A 27,658-nucleotide genomic window follows, 5' to 3' on the forward strand; every position below is an offset into this window, starting at 1 on the left:
GTGTAGTGGAGTAGGAAGTAGCAGCAGGGGTGAGTCTAGGATCAGACCTTGGGGGGGGGGGGGGGGCTCAGCCCCTAATGAGAGCATCTCTTGGTCTAGTGTCCTGTTTTACAAAAGTTTACAAAACATGACGTGTTTTGGAGGTAAATACGCTTCTGAACTGAAAATGTCCCCGGATTTTGTCTGAGAAATCTGGTCACCTTAGGATGGGGGCTCTCCCTAGGGGGGTCTGGGGGTATGCCCCCCCAGGGAAAAAAATTGAAAAATAAACCATAAAACGGCAATTTCTGGAGAGTTTTGTGCAAAAAAATGGAGAAATCCAGTCTTACATGATATGTGGTGTAGTCACCAGGGACCCAAAGTTAAATTAGACCAAAAAAAAGACCACTGAAACTCTAAAGAATGAGAAACACTGATTTACATAAATTCTAATCCTTTAACCTTTGTGCCAAGGCTCAGTAATGTTTGGCCCTCGTCCTCTTTGCCCCACTTACTGTATTTACGTTTTTGGGAAAATAAAGACTATTTGTTCATTCTATGAAACATTGAATGAATTATTTACGGTTAAATTTAGAGATGCACAGAGGTTAGAAAAGTACAATAGTGGCCCAACGTTGCAGTATTGTATTTATAGTATAGTATAGATGTGTTTCATCAGATTTCTGCTCATGTTTACAACTTTGTGCACAATCAAAATATAACTCCTCCCATCTCTGTTGTCCCAGATTTGGAGAGTTGTAATATAGCATATATAGTGTAGGCCTATATAGTATAATATAGTCTGCTGTGCATGTCATTGCTCTGCTGATATGGTGGCTCTCATTCAGACCGTTGCACAGACTCAGAGGCCCATCTGGGTCTCTGGTCTCTGACAAAGTTTAGAGGTAGCTGTACGCTGCTCTTCATCGGAGGTCTACATGGATGCGACGCGTCACTGTCCCCCCCAGAGCGAGTCCACTAAAATGAACATTAGTTGCTACGCTACCAGCCGCGCTGCTCACCTCTATTGTTACAGAGAGAGTTGACACGAAACAACGGACGGTCTGTGATACTCAGAGCTCATACCTGAAGCCGGGGAAATGCACCTGGGATGGATCGTGAAATTTTTTTTTCTCAGTTTGCGACAATTCAAAACTTTCACAGACAGGGAGCGCTCTTGAATCCCCTCACAGTCTCAGAAGGCACAACTAGTCGATTGCGAGCGGCTCAACAGGTAGATCTATAGATAAACTCATCTTTCAGCAATTTGACCGACCGGGTTGACACTTCAGCGTGAGAAATCGGGGGAGTGGTGTGTGCGCGTGTGAAACCAGTCAAATGCGTGTGTCTCACGACCAATGCGTGAGAGTTGGCAGCCCTGATACCAATGAACTAGCTATAGATACTTGTTAGAGACACAAGATAGAAGCTCATGAACAAGCATGTTGCTAACGGTTGCTATGACAACGCTAACAAACAGTTGCTAGTGCGCATGTCCATCGTGACATCATGGGCCAGTCAACGCGGAAGATCCAAGAGTTGGTCCAATGAGTTCTTTGTGCACTTTTGAGCAGTCCCATTGGAAGGGGCTTCCTGCCAAACGCTGTGTCCAGTTCTCTTCATACATCTATGCTCTGGACCGACTGGCTAACGTTATCAACCCGTTCACTGTTCAGGTCGCTACTTCCGGCTATGGCCAACAGTAACGTTACAATTGTTCGTAAAAGTCCTTTTTTTGTTTTGGGGACACTGACGTGGGACCTTTCATTGTCGGACGGTTCTCGCCTCACCGTCGTCCATTAACACCTGACAATGGACACGGTCGTCCATTAACACCTGACAATGGACACGGTCATCCATTAACACCTGACAATGGACACGGTCGTCCATTAACACCTGACAATGGACACCGTCGTCGGGCAGTTCACACCCCAGCGTTGTCCCTTCATGGACACCTCATCGGGCATTAACCATTACTTGTGAACTAAATGAAATAAAGACCCCTTTTTTAAACTTGAAAACTTTGTTGCTTATTTAGTCATGGATATTTGATGTTTTAGTGACCTACCAAGTTTTCAAGGCTTTGAAATCTCAGATTGTATTTATATACTGTGCTTTTACCAAATCAAAGTGTGCTTCATTTTGTGAATCCAAACTAAAGCACAGAGAGTAGGCTGTGATGAACAGGAGCAGACGACACACTGCTGGTCTGTCACTGACACCTGGTACCACGCTCAGCCCGAGGTGTTACGCTGTGTTTGTGTGTGTGTGAGACTGACACCACCACTTTACAACCACCATGCTCCTGACTGGCCGGCCTTATAGTCAACATGGGTTTGATTGGACAAGATAAGATAGCAGAGCCAGCAGAGGTGTGTGTGTGTGTGTGTGTGTGTGTGTGTGCAGAGGTACAAGATTTTCTCTTCTCTGTATCCAAACATGTGAGAGCAGGAACAGACCCAGGGTTAAGTCACAGCATCAGCCCCATTCTGTGCTCTCAGTCAGTTTCCTTACAACACACCGCAACACACGCACGCACGCACACTGTGGATGGCTCATGTGTGAGTCTTCTGCTTGTCCTCTCGGCTACATGCAGTTTCCATGAGTCTTTAAGTCAATCTCATATCACCGGGAGATTGAGATGACAGAACTGCAGGAAATCAGCTAACCGGGTACACTTCCGCTTCTCAAGTGGCTGTTCAGAAGTTACGGCGGGTCACATAGTTTCCACAATGACGGGACAGAGGTTGAAAGAATGTTTAGGAGTGTTGTGTGAGGGGATGCAGAGCGTTAAGGTGCGGGGGTTAATTTTGCAGGCAAGGGGAGCGCAACAGCTTGGTCCTGTCACAGAGCTCTGGACGTGGCTGAGTGTAGCCACACAGGCCAGTTAAAGCAGAGACAAAAGCAGGGAGGAGGTACAAACATACACACAGGTACGCCCACACAAGTATGCACCCAAACACACACACACACACACACACACACACACACACACACAAACGGCGCCATTTCGAAAGAAAAAGGCTGGACCCAAATACAGCTGCTGTTCATCTCAATAAAGGGCCTGCAGAGGTAGTGTAAACCAGCTGACTGCAGGCCGCCCTGTCCTTTACACAACATGTTTACTGGAAGCTCAAGGGGGCAAACATAAAACTTCTAATACACCACAGTCACACTACCACAAATGATAGAGAGCGAGTGAGTACAATGTTAAGGGTTAGATGACAAGACGGCTCAGGCCATGCAGCGTCAATGCATGTGCTTTGTTTTAATCCAACAGAACACTCCAGGTAACAATTTACATTTGTCTTTTAAAAAAAGAGTCCCTTCAGTGCCACCATAACAGCATTGGCAGAGCCACACTGGATAAGGACATTTTCTGAAATACGCAGAATGTCTTCTAAAAATGTAAATAACATTCTCTGTGCAAGAAATACAAATAAACATTTTTCCTTGCCAAGAAATGTGCATCACATTAAGGAGGAACAACAGGAAACCGGTCCTGAAGAGTCCAGTAGAATGTTAAGGTGAGGAGGTCTAACAAGTCAGCTGTTACTAAGGGTTGAGTGGTTAACATCATCAATCTCTCACACCCACACACACACACACACACACACACACACACACACACACACAGTGAGATAACACACTCAGAACACACTGAGAGTAAAAACAAAAGCATTAAATACCAGTACAGAAAATATTAACTTTTCATTTTTACAGTTTGAACAATTTAAAGGACTTTACACTAATCAATATGTTCTATAAGAAAAGAATATGAAAATATTTTCTTTTCTTTTTTATTTTATACCAAATTTTAAGTAAACATTAATGCATGAAAATCCTCAGTTCTTTTCCCACATAGTGAGATGATGCTGCTACAGCGCCACCTATCAGCCAAATGGGTCAAGGCCACCCAGGTATTATAGCTACACATATCCACCAAATGTGGTTGCAATAGCACAAAGCCTTCAGGAAATAGGATTTGGTTTGTTATATAAGCTTTGCACACATAATAGGAGTTCATTAAAAGGACCAGCTTTAATAAAACTGTATGGAGCATCAAAACTCTGAAAAGGTAACTTTTTCTGACTTGGTCCAGAGATCTTCTGGACCAAATTCAGTGATGATTGCTCAACATTTGTAGGAGTGGATTTGAAATGTAAGGTTTCATAAAAGACACAAACATTTGGTCCCAGTAGGATGTGGGGGTGGTAGGGTATGAAATACAGAAGGAAGGAGGAATAGTTGTATGGGAAGAAAAAAATAGACCTACGAAGAAAGTCCGGGGAAATAAGAAAGAAAGAATAGGTTGAATGATGACATGAGCATAGGACAGCATCTTCTGTATTTTAATATTCAAAAGGACCTGTGAGTGTGAATTTGTTTTCAATACAGAAAGTGAGCTATGTACAGTAATCAGGAAGACAGACAGACAGAGAGAGAGACAGAGAGCCAGACAGACAGACAGTCTGAAACAGTTCCCTGATTTCCTCATGGCATTACAGGACTGCTGTCTTGATTGGCTGCAAAATAAGATGCATGTTGGTCTTATTTGTAGTCATAATACTGGCAATTATAGTTGGGCTGGCCACAGAAAGAACTACACCACGGAAATAAAATGAAACCATTCATAGGAAAAAATTAAGAACGCAATACTTCAGCCAATTTAAGACTTTTGAAGGTCTAAAATTCAGATTTTTAAATTTAGACTTTTTCTAGACTTTTAAAGAGCCTGTGGAAACACTGGAACGTGTAAATGAAGATTGATTTAAGAATAGAGGTAGACAGAAAGAATTTGTTATGTGGAAATAATGGTAGATAGGCAGAATAATATTTTATAGAATAGAATATAGAATAATATTTTATAGAAACAAAAAGAAAAATAGCAGTAAACTGTGAAGCTGTAAACTGCAAGGTGCTCATAAAGTCCTACAAGTCAACTGTAGTGGAGGTAAGTGAGGCCAGGGCTTCAAGGGAATGATGGGGAGAAAGGGATGTACGCCAGGCGGAGGGAGCAGCTGATGGTCCATGGTCACGTTGGCAAAATGACATCATCATCTCTATGAAGTCAGCGGCCTGCTCTCTCTTGCCTGGGTGACATCACAGAGCTCTGAGCGTGTAACCAAACTGCCTGACAACACGTCCGATGTCATGGAACACGATCCGGGGAGTCTGAAGAACAGACTTTTAAACATTCTGCAGCAGTATGAAAACATACGGCGCACTTTAAACCTATTGCCATACAAAACCCGCTGAGCGTATCAGTCAGATGTAAACAAGACACTAAGAGGAGCATTAAGCAGGATTAAAGCACCGCTGCTCGGCGAATGGGAATGTGTGTTTTAATGCAGGAAGAAGCCCCGTAAACCTGCAGATCCAGCCCTATTATCTTTATGAGGAAATATTAGAGTGTGTGTGTGTGTGTGTGTGTGTGGCAGACAGTGGGCTCCTATGCAAGCTGAGAGGCTGGGTGGATTCTCCAGCAGCCTAATAAACACCAGATGTTCCCTGGGTAATATATACACAGACCCTGCGCCGTGTCCATCTCCCCAGCAGGAAGGAGCTCATGGACAGCAGCAGAGAGGAGAAGGCTGCCACTCCTGAGGTCTGTCTTATTTTGCTGGGAGGACACATGATGCTGCAGCTTCAGAGAGTGATAAGACATCCAGTGTGTGGTGTGAGAAAGTGTACTAACAAATACAAGCCTTAGCCACCCCTTCCATGTGCAATCAAGAGATAAACAGCCAATTGAAATTTCTTTTTTAAAAAGCTCTTGCAGCACCGCTGGCCAATTGCGTTTCTCCGTGCTGCCTTATCTGTGACAGACTCCCAGCAGCTGATAGGGCCTCACCAGGCCTCTGGATTCCGTTCCCCCGCACACTTACCAGCCATTTATCTGGAGGCTGGAGCCTCTGCAAGATGCAAAACAGTGCCAGAGATATCATTCAACAAATCCCTGGCCTGCAGTCCGCTGTTGTTCCTGAGTAACCCAAAAACTGCAGCCTGGCATTGCTCACTGACGACGCAGTCTGCTCATGCTCTCAGCTCAGGTTAACACAGATCATCTCTGTGTGTTGGAAGGTTACACTGTCCCATGTCCTCACTGTGTCTGATGGTCTCTGTCCCATGTCCTCACTGTGTCTGATGGTCTCTGTCCCATGTCCTCACTTTGTCGGATGGTGTCTGTCCCATGTCCTCACTGTGTCGGATGGTCTCTGTCCCATGTGCTCACTGTGTCGGATGGTCTCTGTCCCATGTCCTCACTGTGTCTGATGGTCTCTGTCCCATGTCCTCACTGTGTCGGATGGAGTCTGTCCCATGTCCTCACTGTGTCTGATGGTCTCTGTCCCATGTCCTCACTGTGTCTGATGGTGTCTGTCCCATGTCCTCACTGTGTCGGATGGTGTCTGTCCCATGTCCTCACTGTGTCGGATGGTGTCTGTCCCATGTCCTCACTGTGTCGGATAGTCTCTGTCTCATGTCCTCACTGTGTCTGATGGTGTCTGTCCCATGTCCTCACTGTGTCGGATGGTCTCTGTCCCATGTGCTCACTGTGTCTGATGGTGTCTGTCCCATGTCCTCACTGTGTCGGATGGTGTCTGTCCCATGTCCTCACTGGGTCGGATGGTGTCTGTCCCATGTCCTCACTGTGTCGGATGGTGTCTGTCCCATGTCCTCACTGGGTCGGATGGTGTCTGTCCCATGTCCTCACTGTGTCGGATGGTGTCTGTCCCATGTCCTCACTGTGTCGGATGGTGTCTGTCCCATGTCCTCACTGTGTCGGATGGTGTCTGTCCCATGTCCTCACTGTGTCGGATGGTCTCTGTCCCATGTCCTCACTGTGTCGGATGGTGTCTGTCCCATGTGCTCACTGTGTCTGATGGTGTCTGTCCCATGTCCTCACTGTGTCGGATGGTGTCTGTCCCATGTCCTCACTGTGTCGGATGGTGTCTGTCCCATGTCCTCACTGTGTCGGATGGTGTCTGTCCCATGTCCTCACTGGGTCGAATGGTGTCTGTCCCATGTCCTCACTGGGTCGGATGGTGTCTGTCCCATGTCCTCACTGTGTCGGATGGTGTCTGTCCCATGTCCTCACTGTGTCGGATGGTGTCTGTCCCATGTCCTCACTGGGTCGGATGGTGTCTGTCCCATGTCCTCACTGGGTCGGATGGTGTCTGTCCCATGTCCTCACTGTGTCGGATGGTGTCTGTCCCATGTTGTCGTGTTTGCAGGTGCTGCGCTGTGTCTCTGTAAATCTGTTTCTCTGAGGCAGAGAGCCTCATCCAGCAGAGAGCATTCCTCGGCAGTCACTGAGCTCGCTGTCTGCCTGCTCATTGTCAGCCTATCTGCCTGTCTGCCTACTCACTGTCTGCCTACTCACTGTCTGCCTGCTCACTGTCTGCCTGCTCACCGTCTGCCTGCTCACTGTCTGCCTGCTCACTGTCTGCCTGCCTGCTTTCTGCTTGTCTGCCTGCTCGCTGTCTGCAATGTCTGCCTGCTCACCCTGTGTCTGCTTGCTGTTGGCCTGTCTGCCTGCTCACTGTCGGCCTACCCACTGTCTGCCTGTCGGCCTGTTCACTGTCGGCCTGTTCACTGTCTGCCTGCTCACTGTCTGCCTGTCAGCCTGTTTGCTGTCTGCCTGCTCAATGACTGCCTACCCACAGACTGCCTGCTCGCTGTCTGCCTGCCCGCTGTCTGCCTGCTCACTGTCTGCCTGCCTGCCTGCTTTCTGCTTGTCTGCCTGCTTGCTGTCGGCCTGTCTGCCTGCCCGTTGTCTGCCTGATTGCTGTCTATCTGCCTGCTCCCTAGCTAAGTTTCCACCCACTTGTGAATCGAATTATCGGATGTTGGGTAAATAAATCTGGTGAAAGTGTGTTTCCATCCAACGGCTTTACAGCCAATAAAAACCTGTGGTGATGACATCACACGCTGTTTTAGGGTCAGACTGGGATATCGGATTGGTTGGAGACATTTGAAGGTGTTCCATTCATTTACACTGAATCACAACATTCGGCCTGCCTGTCTGCTTGCTCACTGTCTGGCTGTCTATCTGCTCGCTGTCTGTCTGCCCACTGTGTTCCTGTCTGCCTGCTCGCTGTCTTCCTGTCTGCCTGCTGTCTGTCTGTCTGTCTGCCTAGATATCATCTTATGTCATGTTCTGATCTTACCAGACTGTTAACTGTAACTCTTCTAATTATTTGCTTTTACCCACCTAGTCATTATATCCACATTACTGATGATTATTTATCTAAAATGTAATTGTGAAAATATTTAGTTTAATTGTCAAGCCTAAAATATTGTGGCAATATAAATGTCGAGGTATTTAGTCAATAATATTGTGGTATCTAATTTTCTCCACATGGCCCAGCCCTAGTGTGAATTAATCCCTGTGTGGGCGATTAAATGGTCGAGCTCGTCTGCAGTGAGTACAGACTTCAGCCACTCGGCTTCTGCTGATTCCACTGGTTGGTTTCATCCATCCATCAGTGAACTCCTCTGCTGAGTCCTCTGCCTCCATCCTTCTTCATGTCTTCCTTTCTTTTACAAGCATCTGATTTTACTGTTGTATTTTCAACAGCATTGGCCAATCACAAAGCACTCGTATCTTTTCCATCTAACATCACTGATCTGTTTCATGTGAAATGGTGCTTCTCACAACTGTGTTCCAAGATTTTCTAAATAATACTGATTGAGCCAAGGAGACCTACAGTTTAAGGGAAAATTTAAAAACAATAAATGCTCATATTTCCCATACTGGGAGGGATCTTTGAACCTTTACATCCATGATGCTCTCCAAAACTGTCAACACATACATGGTATTAAATCTTACACTATACTATGTTACTTGAACAATCTGTTCTTCATTTGTGTACTTTTTTCAAATGTATGTATTAACAAATATCAAAAGACTCCCCCTGAGAGTGTTATAGCCTCTTTCAGCTCGGTTTCAACTGTCTTGGTTTGCTCTCAGCGCTCTCATCTGCGATACTTCCAGGCACAACATGCAGCTGTTCCCAAAGAACCACTCTGGGCCAGCACTGGCAGACAGACACAGCAACTGGCTGGGGTACGGAGCGGAGCATGGGCCAGTGCTGCTGGATGTGCTACCATGGAAACCATATCAACTTTACAAAGTTAGAATATGTCAGCGTTGTGTTCACAGGTTGTTCTACTGCCACCAAGTGGCCCAAAAATATAATTACCACTTTAACCGACATGGGATGTTCGGCACAAATTCTAAAACAAAAACTAATCAAATACCATGATCCTGATCATGTGGCACACTGGTGTTTAAAGGTCTGGTATCTGCTACCTAACTAAGGCTGCAAAATTAATCACAGTTTTATCGAAATTGCAATATGGACTATTTTAATTTCTAAATTGCAGAGGGGTGCAATATTAGTTAAAGGTAAAATATGTGGCTAACCATTCTGAATGAAGTATTGTGATGCTGCAGAGATGTCCCGGCTTACAAATTGATTGATTGATTATAATATTTATTTTGAACATGTAAATAAAATAAAACATCAGAAAAATAGTAATGAGAAAACATTTAAACAAAAAATAAAACTCTCTTATTTCTGGTACTTACATTTTTTTTTATGTACACATGCAAAAAAGAGTAGGCAGAAGTAAAACTTATATACTCCTACTCCTTTATATCATACCCTTCAGACTACAGACAACTTCTGTTTGGTACAGATCCATGCAAAAATCTCGTAATCATTTTAATTTGTTTAAGATTTAATATTAGTCAATGAAAATGAGAAGAATTTAACAAAAATGATCATTCCCTTCAATATCGTGAATCATATTGCAATCGCAATATCAGTCAAAAATGATTGCAATTAGATATTTTGCTCATTTCGTGCAGCCCTATATTAAACCATTTGGCAGTGAGCTCTATCTGCACCACACTGCAGAGGGGTGTCATAGAATATGCAACAGCAGCATCCGGCTACAGAAGCATTGACTACAAAAATAATTAGTCTAAATAATCTGTCTCAGTATGTTCTGTTCCTGACAAGGTAGATTACTGTAGCCTGGTCCTTGCATCTTTCTCCGCCGCCATTACAGAACTACAACTCTAGTCATTGTTCTCAGCCACTCCCTCTGTTTGCTGATTAGACCGCCAAATATTTGTCCAGACAAAACCCATAGATAGTTAAAGAAGACCCCGTTGTTCTGGACAGAGACCAGTGAAGGAAAATGGAAGCACTTTTACGGTCATAGCTGAGCGTTACTGCGCAGCCTCCAACTGAGCTGGAAGACAAAGATGTGACGTAGCAACCTGTCTGAAAGTTGGAAGTCTTCTGGTAGCTGTGCAAGACAAATCTCAATCATTCCCAATCAGCAGAGACGGAGAGGTAGGAATATGTTAGGATATAAGATAGGCACAGGCTAATTACTGCTAGTTAACATTAACACAGGCACAGCGTGATACCGTGAGCTACAAGGTAATGGAGAAATAAACAATGCACAAATAGAGTCTTTAAATGTGTCAGATGTAAAGTTATTCACTGTCAAAGTGGCGCCAAAATGAAATGCAGTCAATGGGATGCTAAGTGCAGGTGATGGCTTCGTATCATTAAAATGGCGCTATGGGAGCTACGCTTAGAGAGGAGGGGCTTACCCCCTTGAGAAACCCAATACTATACGGCCAACCCAGGCAGAGTACTCAAGGGAAATGAAAATTGAGCTGAAGTACGTATAGGTTTGTGTGTGTGTTTTTGTGTGTGTTTGTGACTCACGAGGCATGATGCCTTGGTCTGCCAGCTGCTCTCGTGTCCTCCTCTGCTGAAGTCTTAACTGCAGGACTAAAGGTGGAGGAGGAAGAGGAGGAGGGTAAAAGAAAAGAAAGAGATGTGGAAAGACAGGTAAGGGACAGACAAAAAGCAGGAAGAGACTGAGAATTCAACTTGTTTTAAATGCTGTTTCATAGGAATAATTTCACTTCACCTACATGCACATGTGTGTATGTTTCCATATGCACAGAGATGATGCTGCTCACTCCCAAATATTTCTGTGAGCAGGATGTAGCCAATGATAAACACAGCTCCTGGCTTTTAAACAGATCTCGCCAGTGTGTGGTCCGCAGGGTGTGTGTGTGTGTGTATGTGTGTAGGTGGGAGTGAGGGGTCATAAACATAGAGCCTCCCCCATGTCTGTTAGTCTGCTCGGGCCTGTGGCTCTTTTGCTTTCTTGATTTTCCTCCTTGCTGTTATCTGAAAGTCTCTTGCTGAGATCCTGGACCGGACACACACACACACACACACACACACACACACACACACACACACACACACACACACACATACATACACACACACACACACACACACCACACACACACACACACACACAGTACAGTACAGTATGATATGTTCCTCTTTTTCTGCAAGGCCCTAATCACTTTTTGCTTGTCCTTCCTATTGTTAATTCTCTCCCTCAGGTGGTTCATATCACATTCGAGCATTTTCTGAATTCCCTTAAACCTTTTGGGCTTTGATGTAATGACTGTGTTTTACCAGTTTTACTGAATGTCAGCGAGCTCAGGTGCCACATGGTCCCACCAGGCCCTTCCCATCATCTGACATGTGCTTTGGTTTACAGTGATGGGGTGGTGACCCTCTGGTTGCAACATCACAGAGAGCCAACGCAGGCTGAAAGATGACCAGAGTGTGTACCTGATACAGCCTCTGTAGTTTCCCCTCTGATAGCAAGCTTCCATCCATGGTCTATCTGATATGGAACTATGTAACTATGCTATGACGTAATTCTGCAGAGGGTCTTTGCTGCTCTGTGTTCACAAAAAGATTATCAATAACTATACATGAAAGAGCTCAGCATAATCTGCTGCTATTTCTTTAAAAACTCAGTTTGATTCTTACAGCTTTGTTGTCTGTGCTGACATGTGACGCTAACACATAGTTTGTTCCAAATTTGTTTTGAGCTAACACAAAGGTAAGGCAGCTGTAAGTCCTCCTTTTATCCAAAGCTTATCAATAATAGTGTCTGCATAGTATAGAAGGAGGAGGCCCGATCACTGAAGCATTCCCACTCTGCCTGGCTCACTTTGAAACTGAAAACATTTGTTTTACATTGGGCTCTCTTGACAACAAAGGACATACAAATCCACAGCAACATTTACACATTTTCAGATTGATGGTGTAAATAAATTGCACTGGCAAAGTGATAATCACACCAGCCTGCGTGGCGATATTTGGATTTATTGTGGCGAACACATTCACAGCCTCCCACACAAAAGAAAGGAACATTATTAAAAGTGTGGTTTTATTAAAGAGACTGGTTGCATTTGTCATGTGAGCGCAAGCAGGAATGTGTGTGCGCTATCCAACAAATGAGCGTGACTGTATAACATCTAATAAACAGGTATTCCTCAATTGACTTTATTTTAGTCTAATACCTCTGCTTAAAACAGAAAGGGCATCTGGTCTTGGACAGTTAGAGCCAGATGCAGAAGAGCCAACGCTCCAGCGTTAAGATGTGGACTGTGGAGTGACTTATAGTCAGCAGAGGGATTGAAGGGTGCTGCCCATTTGAAAAAGAAGAAAAAGCCAACCCATACCACAGGTACAGTATGTGCTTTTATTATCTGTTGCCAGAGTGCCAATCATTGTCAGTGGAGGGTTTGCCTCTCATATTATTACTTATTATCAGTTTAGTCATAAATATGATCAAGGATATAGAATCTGCCAGCAGCACTCGAGTAACATTCCTTTGGTCTCACGAGCGATTTCATCCATTAAAGACTCAATTAGCAGGATGCTAATACAACTGGACTGTAAGTTACAGTTGGACTATTTTGTGTTGTAATTCAGGGGTTTTCAACGTTTCTAAGCCAAGGACCCTTTAACTGAAAGAGAGACAATACTACATATTGTATACTATTAGGTTGAATATTAAACTGGGCCTACAGCAAGGTGTAGGGCAGCCTAATGCCTTTGTACATACCTTTTTTTCATAGAATACTAAGCTATTTAAATACTAATTGTTGACATGATTTCAAAAATCATGTTTTGATGTTAAACATAAATGTGGCACAGTGAATCCTCTGGATGAACTGAATCTGTGAGTACCTATAGGCCGGTAAGTCTATCATCAATAAAAACCTTTTTAAAAATCACCAATTGGATTGGATTCACGTTAGGGCACTTCAATTTTTGAAAAAAACTTTCAAAAACTTAAAGGGATGTTTCATCGTTGGCAAGATATAAAATATCTCTTTAAATTAGGTCACTTATGTAGCATAAATGTGAATTTCTTTTAGAAATTGGTGCCTTCTAGGCTGAGAAAAGCCAGAAACTGTGTTTTTGGCTCATGTGTATGAAAGACACCAAATCCCAGAATGCACTTGCTTCACTACTCTATGAGTCCACTCCTAAGCCACGCATACTATTACAGTTTTATTGTCATCTCAACCATATACACAAAACAACGTTTCACACTTAAAATATGCACCAGTCCGTGTCCACGGTAACACAACCCACTTCCACAAATCTTACCCGGCAGAGCAGCATCTGCTTAGAAGGCTAGCAGGCCTGGTAGCTAGGTAGCAGAGTCCAGCACACTGCTGGCCGGCCATGTTTCCATAGAAACCAAAACACTGTTGTTGTTTCATGATCGGACACTTGGACACAGCGGGATGGATGGGACAGGTGGCCGGCTAGCGTTAGCTGGGACTCTTGCCCTGGGGGCGACGTTTCACACCGCCACCGATGTCCCCTTACCCGGCTAGAGGCATTGGGCGACACCGCTGGCTGGGGTGCTGGTCTCAGTATTCCGTCTGTGATAAAGTTTCCTGCATATTCTCTGATCTGTACCAACGTATCCCGGTGCTACACATGTAAATGTGCTGTATTTATATAGCGCTTTTCCAGTCTTAACAACTGCTCAAAGCGCTTTTACATCTACAGGATACATTCACCATCACACACATTCATACACTGTGGCCGGGGCTGCCGTACAAGGTGCCACCTGCTCATCAGATATACATTCATACACACTCACACTCCGATGCGCAGCACCGGGGGCAACTCGGGGTTCAGTGTCTTGCCCAAGGACACTTCGACAATGACTGCAGGGGCGGGGCACATGTGTTTTGAATTCACATATTTGTTGTAAAAGTTTGCTACTGAAAAGAGAGCGTAGCTTCAAAATGGCTGACACTTGACCCGCTTCGGCTCACTTCGGATAAAGAGTCCCCCCCCATGGGCGGGTTGAAAACATGTGGACCTAGCTGGCTTGTAGTCCATGCGCCAGGGCAAAAGTGCCGCCAACGCCCTAAATGACGTTCTTTGCGTATTGCGGGCTTTTTTCCAGACCCACAATACAGAGCTATCTTGTCTCAGGGGGACATGAGGGAGGGAAGCACACCCATTCAAAAACACTACCGGGTTTTTACTGATCCAAAGCTTAAATGCTAATCGGTGAAGTATGCTTTTAACAATAATTTGGTGGCCCCCCTGCAGTAACTCTGAGGACTCCCTAGGGGTCCCGGACCCTCTGTTGAAGATCTCTGTTCTAATTTGAATAAAGACTGACAGCTGAACTACCAATAACACGTGTGGTTTTCCTTTCTCCTCAGGCTGTTTGGTGCAGATTTACTGTCCAACATGTAGTATTGATTTCACTCATATTTGATGCCTCGGTCATATTATCATGTCAGCCCTTTGAGCTGTTAATCAAACGGGCATGAGAATGAGTCAGTAACACACACACACACACACACACACACACACACACACACACACATACCACACACACACACACACACACACACACACACACACACACACACACACACACACACATACCCACACACACACACACACACACACACACACAGACACACACATTTGGCGGTCCGCAGGGAGCACTTGACTGAGATCTTTATCTTCCCCTTTAGCTTCACCCAAGCAACAGCAGTTCCCATGGCTTTGATAATGGGCCTAAGCGGGGGGCAGGAGGAGCATGGCCGCTGACTGGAACTCCAACTGCTGCAGCTTAAAGGAAACTGTAAATCCTGGACAAGCAGATCGTCTGAGACTCGCCCTGTCATCAGCGGTTATCTCCGAGAGATTTAAAGATGGTTTACTTCCCTTACGCACAACATTTCACTCATGCACTTAAAATTCCCCGACCAATCATGCTTGCTGTACCTTGTATCAGTAATCTCCACATCTGTGCCACATTAAGCAGCAAGAGCATGTGGGTTAGAGCCACACAGACCCTGAGCCAACAACTACCCTCAGTCAGGACTGAAGCACTCCAGCCACGCTTTGTACCATTCAGAGGCCATGGTGTGTATGAAGCTTTACAGAGTAGAGAGCTGATCTGGGCTCTGCTGCCGTTACACTCTCCTCAGGGAGGGGGCACTGTTGTTCAGACTACACACACTCAACACACATGCTCAGCCTCACAGACACTATGCTCAAACACTAAGAGAGTGTCTGTGTGCCAAGGTGAGTGATGGAATTAAAGATGGAGGCAGTGTGTGTGTGTGTGTGTGTGATGGAGATAGAGGGATACAAAACCCCAGCAGCTGCTGCGTGTTAAGGGGAGTTTAAATCAGCGCTGTAGTCTGCACCCTTCCTCCCCTTTTGAAATACACAGGTACACACACACACACACACACACACACACAGACACACACACACACACAAAATGCTTCTAATTCAGCCATATAAAGATAACCTCTGACCCCTCTCCGGTGTCTAATCTCCCCGAGCCACAGTGAGACCATCTCCCTGGCTTCTGTCAGCAGCAGGTTAGCCACAGACATGCAACAAGTGCACTAACCTGCTCGAGACATCGCACGAGACATCGCCTGAGACACTGCCTGAGACATGTCCTGCGTTTGCGAGGAGGTGGATGAAGATCAAAGAAACCGTCCAGCTGTGAATTGATCACTGTGTGACAGGGCTCAGAGCTCGGGAGGACTCATGCTTGCGTCCCTCTGGCATTTCTCGTACCGTCCCATGTTTATAACACGCACCTGTCACTTTGCTGGTGTCAATGCAGAGCACATTGTGAGTGTCAACGCAGCTCACCCCAACAGATGGATGACATAATGAACACAGGATGCCCTGCAAATGCCAAGTGTTGACATACAAACAGGTTGCACACCCACTGTCCCCTGGCGGACGGACAGACACAGGTCAATCCTCTTTTGACTTACCTGATCTAAACTTGCTTCTTATCAGTATGGAGTGTTCAGAGCCCAGAAGAGTCATAATGCTTACAGTCCAGTTCCACTGATCAAAAGATGCAAAGTAAAGTCAACACACTCAAGAAGGGTGCACACTTGGACCCCCGGCCACCTCTGGACGCCAGACTGAGAGGAGATGGAGTGACTCAGCCTGCCTCATCAATACGTTGGCTTTCTTCTGGCGTCTCTCAGCCAGTCAGCACACAACAGCAGCTTCCTGCTCTCTGCTCTGCTCTCCCCCCCGGGCTGATGTGGGAGTCTGGGTCTGCGGGGCCGTCAAGCTTTGGTCTCGTCTGGCTGAGAACTGTGAGCAGGGCCAGGACAGCACAGAGATATGCCCTGCTCGGGGAGGTGCTACCCGGCTAGGGTTCTCTCTAAGCCCCGCCTGGAGGCTGGAAAGGGCTTGGCTGATGACTTCCTCCTCCCTGGCCACCAGTGTAAATATATCTGCCTATCAGCCTGCTGCCTGTCATTAGAGAGGGGGGGAGAGACAGACACTGATAGAGGAGCAGGAGTACAGCGGGGAGGTTTCATTTCTTACAACATGTCAGCCTACATCTGACAGTTTTATATAATAATAATAATACTAATAATAATACTACTACTACTAATAATAATAATAATAAAAAAAAGGTTGGCTAGATTGTAGTTTAATTTGATATATATTTTCTTGCTCTATCTCCTTGTATTAACACTACATGTGAGAGGCGTTGCAGTCCCTTCGACTATGGATCATTTCAGCTTCTTCCAGCTTTGGTGTTGTGCTTCACTGATAGGGCAGCAGGAGAGCACAGACCCCGGCCAAGGCCAACTCTCCACACTTCTATGATATTCAAATCTTCAACCGCAACCGTTAAAACTATTAGAATCATTTGAAAATGTATAAGATTAAGATTAATAAGATCTGAGTTGAGTGCAGTCTGTCACCCAGCGGCGGAGAAGCTGGAGCTATATCTTTATCTATCTCCTCCAGCCTGTATTCAACAAGCCATCCCTTCCTCCAGCTCCCACATACCAGGACGTCAGCTGGACACGTCAAGGCTTTCCCTGCACTGGTCATTCAGGCTTGATTTGAAGCTATTATGGAACGTGATGTTGAGACAAGGCACACTAGAAACCCACCGAAACATGAGAAAGAATCTCAAAATCCAACTCAGGAAGAAAGTTGGGGGAATGTCATTTATGTGTCCTTGTTTTTGTTGCACAGCAGGTGTCAAAGTCGGTGACAGCTGTTGTTCCCGAGGCTACTGTCTCCCTCCACCCAGATTAAAGGGTTCTGTGGTTACAGCTGAGAATTTGAAACACAGTATGTGTCCCTCCACCCGTCTGGCTTCCTGTCACTCCATGCTCTGTACAAAGTCAGTCATTAGATTTGCACCTTTTTGATTACATTATTTCTCTTTTTTCAAAGTAACTGGTCTTTATTTTGAATGTAAGACATTCAATATATTTCTCAGGAGAGTTAATACGGGTCTGAAACATAGACTGCATTGTTGACACTGTGGCCTGGGCCAGCCTTCTATATGTCGGAGCTCATCGACCTGGACGGTGAGCTGATGGGCACCGATGTCCAGTTGAAGCCCAACCCGGCAGCAACAAGGCAGTAAGAGCACTACTCCAATCGTTAGCTCGCAGCTAGCAGTGTTGGCTGCCGCCGTTTCAGCATCTTTAAACTGTAGTTGGACTGAAGGCAGATTGCTGCACTGGTGTTGGGGAAAAATGTCAGTTTTTCTATAAAAGTCTTGAATACATTTTTCTTTAGAGGCTCTGCTGAAGACAAAGATGCTTTCAGGTGGGACTCCATAGTCCAGGATTCACTTCCTGGCTGCACTGAGGACAGATATCTGACTGCTGAAGCTCCTCAGGCATGAAGAAGAAGAACAATTCATGGTTTAATTTTGGGACGCTTTCCTACGACTTTCTGAAGTTCCTTATATTAGTTTTGAGGTCAGATAGTGTTTCAAAGTGGCCTAATTACTGCCATTCTCCCCATTCTTTCATCTTAAAGCCTTCTTCTTTCCCTTTTTAACTTTTTCTATCTACCGTGTTTATCCCATAGAGACCATCTCCGGATCGACTTTGTCCTGAAGCTATTATTCCCTAAAAATATCCACCAATTTCCTACCCTGCCACTATTAGCTTGCTACAGTAAATAAAAAGAGTACCAAAGAAGTGTGTGATTACTACAGGTCTTTTCTCTGCATTGTGTAAAAGCTGCAGTGACACAGCACTAATCAGTCATTGAGAGCTTTGCCCAGCAACAGCTCACTGCTTCTGCCTCGCCGCTATCCATTTTAATCTCTACACACCATAAACACAGCGAGGAGCCTCGACACACAGCAGCGCGATGCATACACCAACACATATAATAATTTAATGTAGGCTAACAAATGACACAGCAGCTCTGTTTGATGTAGTCCCTGTGCTGACGTGATTTGGAGCAAGCTCCAAAAACCCATACAATGCTCCAGTCAAATATTTACACAGAGTCTTGTCTGGCTGCAAATCTATCGCTGAAACCCGTTGGTCCGCTGGCCTGTATACACAGTGAATGCACATGCACATGCACAAGTGCAAGCACACACACGCACACGCACACACACACACACACACACACACACACACACACACACACACACACACAGTCCTGTGTCCTAATTAGCAGGTGAAAGTGCTTAAAGGGAAGGTCTGTCAGAGGGTTTGACAGTGTACACACAGCGTCTCAGAGAGATTCCTCAAGAGGTCACCCAGCCCTGGCTTAATCCTCCCCTTTAATTGGGCCCTATGTCAACGGACTGTCTGGAGTTGTGCATATGTGTGTGTGCGCGTGTGTGTGTGTGTGTGTGTGTGTTTGAGGGTATCTAATGAAAAGAACAGGACTGAAGGAAATCAGCTCATACCAGTTTGACAGATTCAAGTGCACATTTTGTGCATTATATACAACAAGCGTGCAGAAGGGTGTCGCAGTGCGTCTCTTTTCGCTCGAATATATGATGATTAATGCAAATGCAATAAGTCATACGCCGTTGCATAGAGCATGGTAAAAACACTTTCCATTATACAACAAGTGAACACAACGTGTTTATTGGCCAACTGCACAGACATGTAGATCACAAAATGACAGTTAGTGTTTTGTGTGATTTCTGGTGTTTTAGATATTGCAGATGTGACTATTTGAAATGCCCAAACTGAATGAAATATCACAAAAAATGAAGCCAAATTCAGTGAGGGAATTACAAAAACTTATTACCTAAGATGTGACTGGAATTTTTAACAAGATGGTTGTCACATTGTCTTGCCATCCGGTGGTATTTAGCTCCCCAGCTGCTAATAGGAGCAGTCACGTTCTTGAAATGCTTTAAATATTTCTGCTCATATGCCATCCATGGAGTCCAGTCCTTCGGCCATCTGCCTGAGAGTGTCACAGGAGGAAGTGTACTAGAATGCACTGTCCAATGTAGCGTGATTGGGGCATTGGAATTCCATGGTATTGCCCCGCTGAGCATGTTTTTTCCCTTCACCTCTGTGTCTTCAGGCCTCTATCCTTTCTGCCTGCCTCAAACCAGATCAGATCAAGCGGGGGTAAGGCTGGACAATCAGCTGAGCAAAGTGGGCAAAATACATTTGGGCACCAGAGACCCCCAAACCCCCTGGGTAACTGCATGTCCACTGGTTATTGCTCATTTAGTCTGGTGCTCTATATGTAATAAATAGGGCACAATGGACTTGAGAGCTAGTAGGGTGTGTGTGTGTGTCTAAGAGGAGGAGGATGGGAGAAAGAGGGTTGATAGAGTGGGGGTTAAGAGTTTGTCAGACTATGAAGAGGTGAGTTTGTCAGGAGTGCACAGGATACAGGGGGGTCTTGGAGGGCGCTATGTGTGTGCGTGTGTGTGTGTTCTGTCAGTGTGAGTGTGTGTTGCTGCACCCTGTCCCTGTGCTGGGTGGCTCTCAGGTGAACACAGCTGACACTATATTGCCATAGCCCATTTAACGTTCTAATTTTTCCATCATTGTTATTGCTGTTTCCCTCCTGCCCTGCACATGCATATATTGTCGTAGTGATAGAATAAGGTGGGGCGGTCAGACCAACGGCCTTTTCTACCAACGGTCAGCTGTCTGCAAAATATGAGAATGTTTCTTAGCCAAGCAGCCAAACTGGGGTTTGTTAGAATGAAATTAGATGTGGTGTGATTTCAATTTGTTCTTATCTTATTCATGTTAGGACCAACTAGCTCTAAAATGCTGTTTCTTTATTTCCATATGTGGTGAGGATGCTAACTTCTCCCTGGGGCATTCGGTTACAGATTTGGTCTTTTAGAGCGATATCACGATATGTAGCATACTTAAACATCCCCTTTACAAAAGTTTTCTTTTAAAACGATTACGATACACTCAATGAGACAGCGATCTCAACCGACTCAGGGAGCCAACATTAGCCTAATTAGCTAGTTAGCTACAAATCATATCAAAGCTATGCTTTATGAGCTATAATTAATGATTTGTAGAAAGTCAACAGGGTGATACAAGGTTAGATGATGGAAGTTGGATTAGTCAACAGAGAGACTTGAGCCAGTCCTTTATCAGCAGCCAGTCAGTCTAATCGGGAAACGGACACAGGCCGGCTGGCTGAAAACAAAAGAGATCATGGAACACAAACAAAGTGACTGAAACATGAAGAATTTAAGAAGAGATGAAAAGAGGGCATGGTGTCTGATCAAGGGTGGAGGATCCCAACATAAACTGTGAGAAGAAGAGAAGAGGTGGAGGGTGGGAAAGAGATGTGGAGTCAGGTTCAGTGTTTCTCCTTTGCCGCTGAGCCACGGTTTATAATAGAGACGTTCCAGTGGGAGATAACCCAATCCAAACCAGAAGTGACAGAAAGACTGGCCCAAGCCAACAACCTCCCCTCCTGTCTCTGCTTCTCTCCTTTTCTGCTCGCTCTCCATCTTTATCGGTCACTTCCATTCTGCTCTGCCTCCTCGGGCCTTCAGGGACCGAGCGGTGCTCGTCTGCCGCCAGGCTGGAAGTGTCATTGTCTGAGAGACAGCGGCGCTGCAACCTATCCAATGGAAGAGCATGAGGGACATAGCCTGTCTCCACATCATGTTCAAGCCCAAAACCGAGGGAGACACTGTTTTGTCTTTTTGTGGTTGTTTAGATTGCTCTAGACTGCAGTCTGCAGGCGCTGGCGGGGGGCCACAGCAGCCTGGCTGTGAGGCTTCAACGCAGAGATGGGCCAGCATCAGCACAGCTTAACTCTAACTCCTGCCTATTACCAAAGGCTATGGGCTGGCTTTGTGTGCTATTCTCAAAACCTTACTATCAGAAATTTAATAACTCAAAGTCTACTTTGTTGTTGTTAATGTGTGTGTCCGTGACTAAGATGAAAGGCACATCAAGAGGAACAACCATCCATGCCAGACAAATGTCTTTCATCATGCTTGACGGAGTTATAAAGAGAAACCAATTAAGTCAAAATTAGTGAAATAAAATAGAGTGACTGCTATCAGCTGACATAATTCCTGGGCAAACAGTATGAATTAAAGTATGGCATGCCAGCAGTCTGGGGTTGGTACGCCGGCTGGTTGATCAGCAGTGTCTACGTAAACTTTCTAGCAAGGAAACTAAATCTGAGTCACAGCTCTTCTCCTCGGAGTGAGATCTCAGAAAGACCCAAAATGAATTGCACAAACTGCAGGTATTTTATATGTTTAGTGGGACTCAGTTCTGTGAATGAGCCATGCCAAATGTGAATTTTTCATTTAAATTAAATGTTTGGATTAACACGTTTTTGCACAGATTTTTAAATGTGAAGAATTTATTGTAAAGAAATGGTTGCAGTAAGGTTATGATTTAATCAGGAGTTACATGCATATGCATGCAGGCGGGTAAGGGTTTATTATCTGCCTGCATGCATATGTGCTACAGTCTGTATGTGAAACCAATAATCATAGCTGTCAAATTGTAATTAAGTAAAAAATACAAAGTGTTTCCATCTAAAATGTTGTGGAAAGTCAAAAGTTTCTTACAATGGAAATATTAAATTACAGACAAGTACTTGAGTAATTGTAGCTACATACTTTCCACCACTGCAGTGCCAACAGGTTATATATATATATATATATATATATATATATATATATATATATATATATATATATATATATATATATATATCTAATATATATAGCTTATATAACTAGAAAACAGGGCTCAGGTGTAACCCACAGCTAAATCACTAGTTCCATGGCAGTGTCACACTTCCTGTTTGCATCTCCTAAAACATGATGAAGCTTTATCTCTCATAAAAACCCAAAATCCAAAACCTTTCAAGATGTATAGTACCACTAACATACCAAAGGATGGCCTTTCTGATAAACCTCTGATTTTTTTAAAGTAACATGCATACAACCTGTAAATAAAGGGAGTGGAGAGTGAAGGATTCAAACTATTGAAACAATGGCACACTAGAGCTGCCTCTCCATCACATGAGTTTAACAAGGAGTCACAGTGGTACAGGCCCACCACAGTATCATTAAGACCTCATAGAGGCCATAAAGAAAAGACCCAAAAGTACAAATATTTAGCTATCTGGATCTCCCGAGCAGGTCTCGCACGTCAAATGGCCTGGCTGAAATGGCCTGTCAGCCAGCACATTCTTTCTCTCAATGAGGACCGACCGGAGCCATGTTTTTGTTGGTATGACCCAGTCACCCCTCCTTCCCCCACTGACGTCTGTTTGACAGAGTAAAAAATGCTGCTCCAGACGCTGATACCGGGTCATATTTTGTTTGTTTCACCAATGTTTCACAGCTGTGTAATCTGATCAGGGTACAGCATTTGGGGCAGTTGACAGACAGAGAGCAGACACTGGGGTTGCCACGGGCCACAGACTGATCCCTGGGTACAGAGCAGCTATCTGCTGGGCTGGACCCACTTGACCCCACAGGACCAAAGATCTATTTATAGGACTATGTCTCTCTGTGTCGACCGTGTGTTTATCTGCCTACATGTGCACGTGTGTCCTATGTGTTTGCCAGCTTGCCCAGAGGGGAGTACGTCTTATCAGCACCACGGAGCATTCATCGGGGGTGACATTTTCTGCCAAACCAAACATATAGCTACATGTGCTATCTTCACTCTGCAGGTTGTTGAGAGGCCTGACTTATGCGACTTGTCAGAAGGAGCTAATGCTATCGTCACACCGACCCATTGATTCGGTACGTTGCCTTTCTTATTATTTTTCCTGTGATAGGTAATTTGGTCAGACAAACCTTTCTTTCTTCCTTGCTCAATTCTGAAAGCTGAAACAACAAACGGGCACCAACAGCTACATAGTCCTGCTTGCTTTTACCACCCCAGGGACGCTCAGTGGGTCATGATTGAATGTTGTTCTAGAGTTCTGAAGGGGGCTGCATGTGTATATGTATTTTTCCCATCTTTTGGGGTCTAGAAGTGTGTATTATCCCCAGCACACCTTTCCAGGCTTGGTGAAAACTGGAAACTTGTATAACTGTCGTGAGTGAAAGTAATGGGATTAGGTAAAGCTGATGCTGTTGACTCAACTAACAGGATTGTGAACTGTGGAAAACTATTGCCTTTACCTCATTGGTTATGGCCATTTTCATGCCCTGGAGGAAGCCTGGGTTTGGAGTGGGGGGGGGGGGGGGGGGGGAGGGGGGTCTTCACTGAGGACCATAGACTACATAGAAAAGAAATAAAAAAACAGAAAGTCGATGTAAAAACTCCTGGTCCACTTACTATCTTCTTCCAGAGCATGAAGGAAGTTACTGAGACAACTTAGTCATCACGTGACATGAAGTATGGATCCATACTGACATTTTAAATGCCAAATTGGTATAACACTGTCTTATGGGTTGGTGCCCTCACCCCAAGGCCAGAAACCCTGAATCTTATAATGATTGATAACAAAACTTTATTGAGGATAGGTCCCCTCTGGCCACCACCTGATCCACTTCAATAGGTCATCGATCCGGGGATCACATCAATACTTCCCTACATCGTGACTGAACTCCCATGTGATGACAACTGAAAAAAACTCCCTCCATTGGTGAAGACCTCAAGATGCAGTTGAAAGTTATTGAGTGGGCCTTTGTTTGTTTGAGCTTTTCCACCCAACTGAGCTATATTTCATCACAGTGAAGACAGCTTTGAAAGACCAAATGCTCCTACATCGTGTGAGAATCACCCTGTGTACGGTCACAGTGTCCACAGATCACGGCTATGGATGGAACGACAATAGTTCTATTACAAATGACTTTAAATGTCACACAGATTAGAGATGAGAGGTTTGGTCCTTTGTTATTTGCTTTGATTATGTATTGCTCAAAATGACAAGAATTTGTTCAACAATAGTCAAATGTCTTTTTCTACAAAGCAGCAGGCTTTTTTTTTTTTTACTGAAATCCAGTAGTCGCCATGCTGCATTCAATACCGTTATATTTAGCTTCTTTCTCTCCTCAGCACAGTGAGTGTAGGACTTAAGTATGATAACAACTAAGAAGAAAATAAAAAGTTCTTTCAGATGAAGGGCAGAGATCTTTAGATTACCAGGACAACACACAAACACACACACACACATAACCACAATTAGATCTGACTCAGAGGGAACTTGTTGGGTGAGACAGATAGTGTGTCACAGTGACCATAGGTGTCACTTTCTAACCCCCCCCCCCCCCACACACACACACACACACACACACACACACACTCAGTATGATGTCATTAACTGCCTGTCTGCTGAGTCGTGGACCAGGGCCATGATCACAGGCTGAATGACTTCAAGGCTCCACATGAGCCGGCAGGACGAGTGGGAGAGTGGGAGGATAAATGGCAGGAAAGACAGCAAGAGACAACTCTGCAGTGTCCTCAACTGCAGAGGAATGATAATGGATCAGATGTAATACCATGTTTAGCTTGGTAACTAGGAGTTCACTAACATGTGAGCATTACATCTCTGCTAGAATATACCCACAACGTTTCATTTCTGGGATTGATCCAGTGCTGCCGGAAATTCCGCCTGATGTCCCTCATTTTTATCCGGATGTCTGTCCCCGTCCTCTGTCTCTGTGTTGGCATACTAACCTCCGGTAGATTTCTGAGGACTATGGTTACCTGGTCCTCAGGTCTCTGCAGGGTAAATCCAGACAGCTAACTAGACTATCTGTCCAATCTGAGGACTATGGTTACCTGGTCCTCAGATCTCTGCAGGTTAAATCCAGACAGCTAGCTAGACTATCTGTCCAATCTGAGGACTATGGTTACCTGGTCCTCAGATCTCTGCAGGGTAAATCCAGACAGCTAGCTAGACTATCTGTCCAATCTGAGGACTATGGTTACCTGGTCCTCATATCTCTGCAGGGTAAATCCAGACAGCTAGCTAGACTATCTGTCCAATCTGAGTTTTCTGTTGACGACTAAAACTACTTCTGAACGTACACATGTTCCACCAAAACCACTTCCTTCCTGAGACTATTTAGCAGAGGCACCAGGGCACCGTCCGGAATTCAGCACCGCTCAAGACGATTGTGATTGGTTTAAAGAAATGTCAATAAACCGGAGCGTGTTTTAATCCCATCCCAGAATGCAGTGTGGACTAGCCAGTCCCTCCTCGGCAGAGCTGTGGAGGAAGGTCTGGCAATGCTGGACTATGTCACTGCTTTCCATAATAATCCAAAATAAGCAAATATGGACAAATGTGTGTGTTTTAGAAAATGGTCAATGGTAATGTAAAGTCATTTTGTAAATGAACTAAATCTTACAACAGACTCCTCGTCAGTTGTGTCATGATGATACATACATAAACACATAGAGGGAATAGAAAGCAGTCCCTTGACAACAACACTGTAGGTGACAACTGTCTGAGATTAAACCCATACACCTTCACATATGTATACACACGCAGAGCCCTGTCTGCCGTATTTGCGTGTGATGGGAGCCACCTGAGCACTGTGCTGACACTTTCACTCTCTGCATACTTCACACAAGCCTGCAAACTGTCCACTGCTCCCCTCAACTGTTCATCAGCATGATGGACAGCTCAAAAATGTTTGGGCTCCATGACATGTCCGAGGGCGCAATTTGTCAGATAAACAACTCTCAGAAGCAGGCAGCTACTGGCTTGTCAGACAAGGAGGAAAGACAGCAAATTGGCAAAGTGAAAGCATACAGACAGGTCACCGGTGTTATCTCTGTCAGTGTGTCCTTTTCACTAATCAGGCCATTAGTGAAGGAGATAACAGGGATCTTGCTTTCTTTCTTTCTCAGCTTCTTTTTTCACATTTTCACTTGCATGGGAAAATCCTTTTTAAGTGAAAAAAAACATCATTCCTGATGTCACCATGTTGTAAAAGCTTCAACATTAACCTGCAGGGAATTTCAAAGAGTCTACTGGGGAAAATAAGCAGACTGAATGTGGTGAGGGAGCCTTTTTCGAGGTTGACCTTGTATTGTACTGCAGGATTTGGCTGCCTGGTGATTGGGAACGTGCTGCTTGGCGACTCTTATCATTCCTGTCTGTCAGAGACGGGAACACTCACTGCCTGTGAGGATGGCTGCCTGAAATTCTCTGGAGAGGTCTGCTGTTGGCTCAGAGATCACGTCGGCCACTGGCCACATACCAGGAAGACAGGAGACAGGATGGTAGAGGCTGGGGAGGTATTACCTGGCTTCTCTAGGTGTTCCATTTACAGAGAATAACAGTACTTATGTGACTGGACAGGTGACAGAATACCCTGATATACCCAAGACACAAGCATGTGAATTATCTGATCATAAATTTGCAAAAGAAATTGTATAACATCTGGAGAAAGCCAGGAAAATAAGTATGAGAGCCAGGAAAATAAGTAAGATTTACATTGACATACATTTAGAACTAATTAGAGATGAACTTCAGGGCGTCACTAGATCAGGTCAGCTCAACTTCAAACAAAGTGCTTGGTGGATCTGCGTCTTAATCCCCACATCAAACAATTTTGCAATTTTCCAAAACCAAGAATCCAACAATTATGCTCACACTATGCAGTCATTTGCCAGTTGAAGGTGTGTGTTGGTGCAAAAGAAAAACAGACAAAGAAAACAAGGTTTTTCTGAGCTCATTAATATTCATGAGCTGGGTAAAGGACATGATGCTGATAGCCAGGCTCTCATTGGCCAGCTGTTAGCCAATCAGAGTCCAGCAGCTTAGCTGGTTGAATGTTAATGAGAACTGACCTAAATGGAGCTGAGTCTTCCTGTAGGCTTTCTATACCACGCTAGAAGGGCTGGAAACAAGGTAACCACGCTAACCAAGTTACAGAGTCCATGGTAGGACTTCAGACATTACCACAAAGTCATGAAATACATGTGGCAGGACACCTTTAATGTAGATATGCATGTGACAGTCTGGAGGTTGTTGTCTGGTTTTACTAGGAGATTGTACACCTT

The 27,658-nt window shown here is 44.7% G+C and overlaps 2 protein-coding genes across 3 annotated transcripts in view; one reads left to right on the forward strand and one right to left on the reverse strand.

The window, feature by feature from the left end:
* LOC116671100 (dual specificity mitogen-activated protein kinase kinase 4) overlaps positions 1–4,944 on the forward strand; it is a 32,151-nt gene extending 27,207 nt beyond the window's left edge. Inside the window, exons 13-14 of one of the 2 annotated variants that reach the window (XM_032502045.1) lie at positions 2,352–2,365; positions 4,934–4,944. The gene's annotated coding sequence lies outside the window, so the exon portion shown is untranslated. Of the gene's footprint in view, positions 1–2,351; positions 2,383–4,933 lie in introns of those variants that run through there. The other variant, XM_032502044.1, reaches the window with a different exon arrangement.
* The window catches only part of LOC116671099 (myocardin-like), a 123,836-nt gene that overhangs the window by 15,490 nt on the left and 80,688 nt on the right, over positions 1–27,658 (reverse strand). Inside the window, 1 exon segment of the mRNA XM_032502041.1 lies at positions 10,734–10,799. Coding sequence (XP_032357932.1) covers positions 10,734–10,799 — 66 coding nt within the window.

This window comes from Etheostoma spectabile, chromosome 21, assembly GCF_008692095.1.
Source record: "Etheostoma spectabile isolate EspeVRDwgs_2016 chromosome 21, UIUC_Espe_1.0, whole genome shotgun sequence".
Taxonomy (NCBI): Eukaryota; Metazoa; Chordata; class Actinopteri; order Perciformes; family Percidae; genus Etheostoma; species Etheostoma spectabile.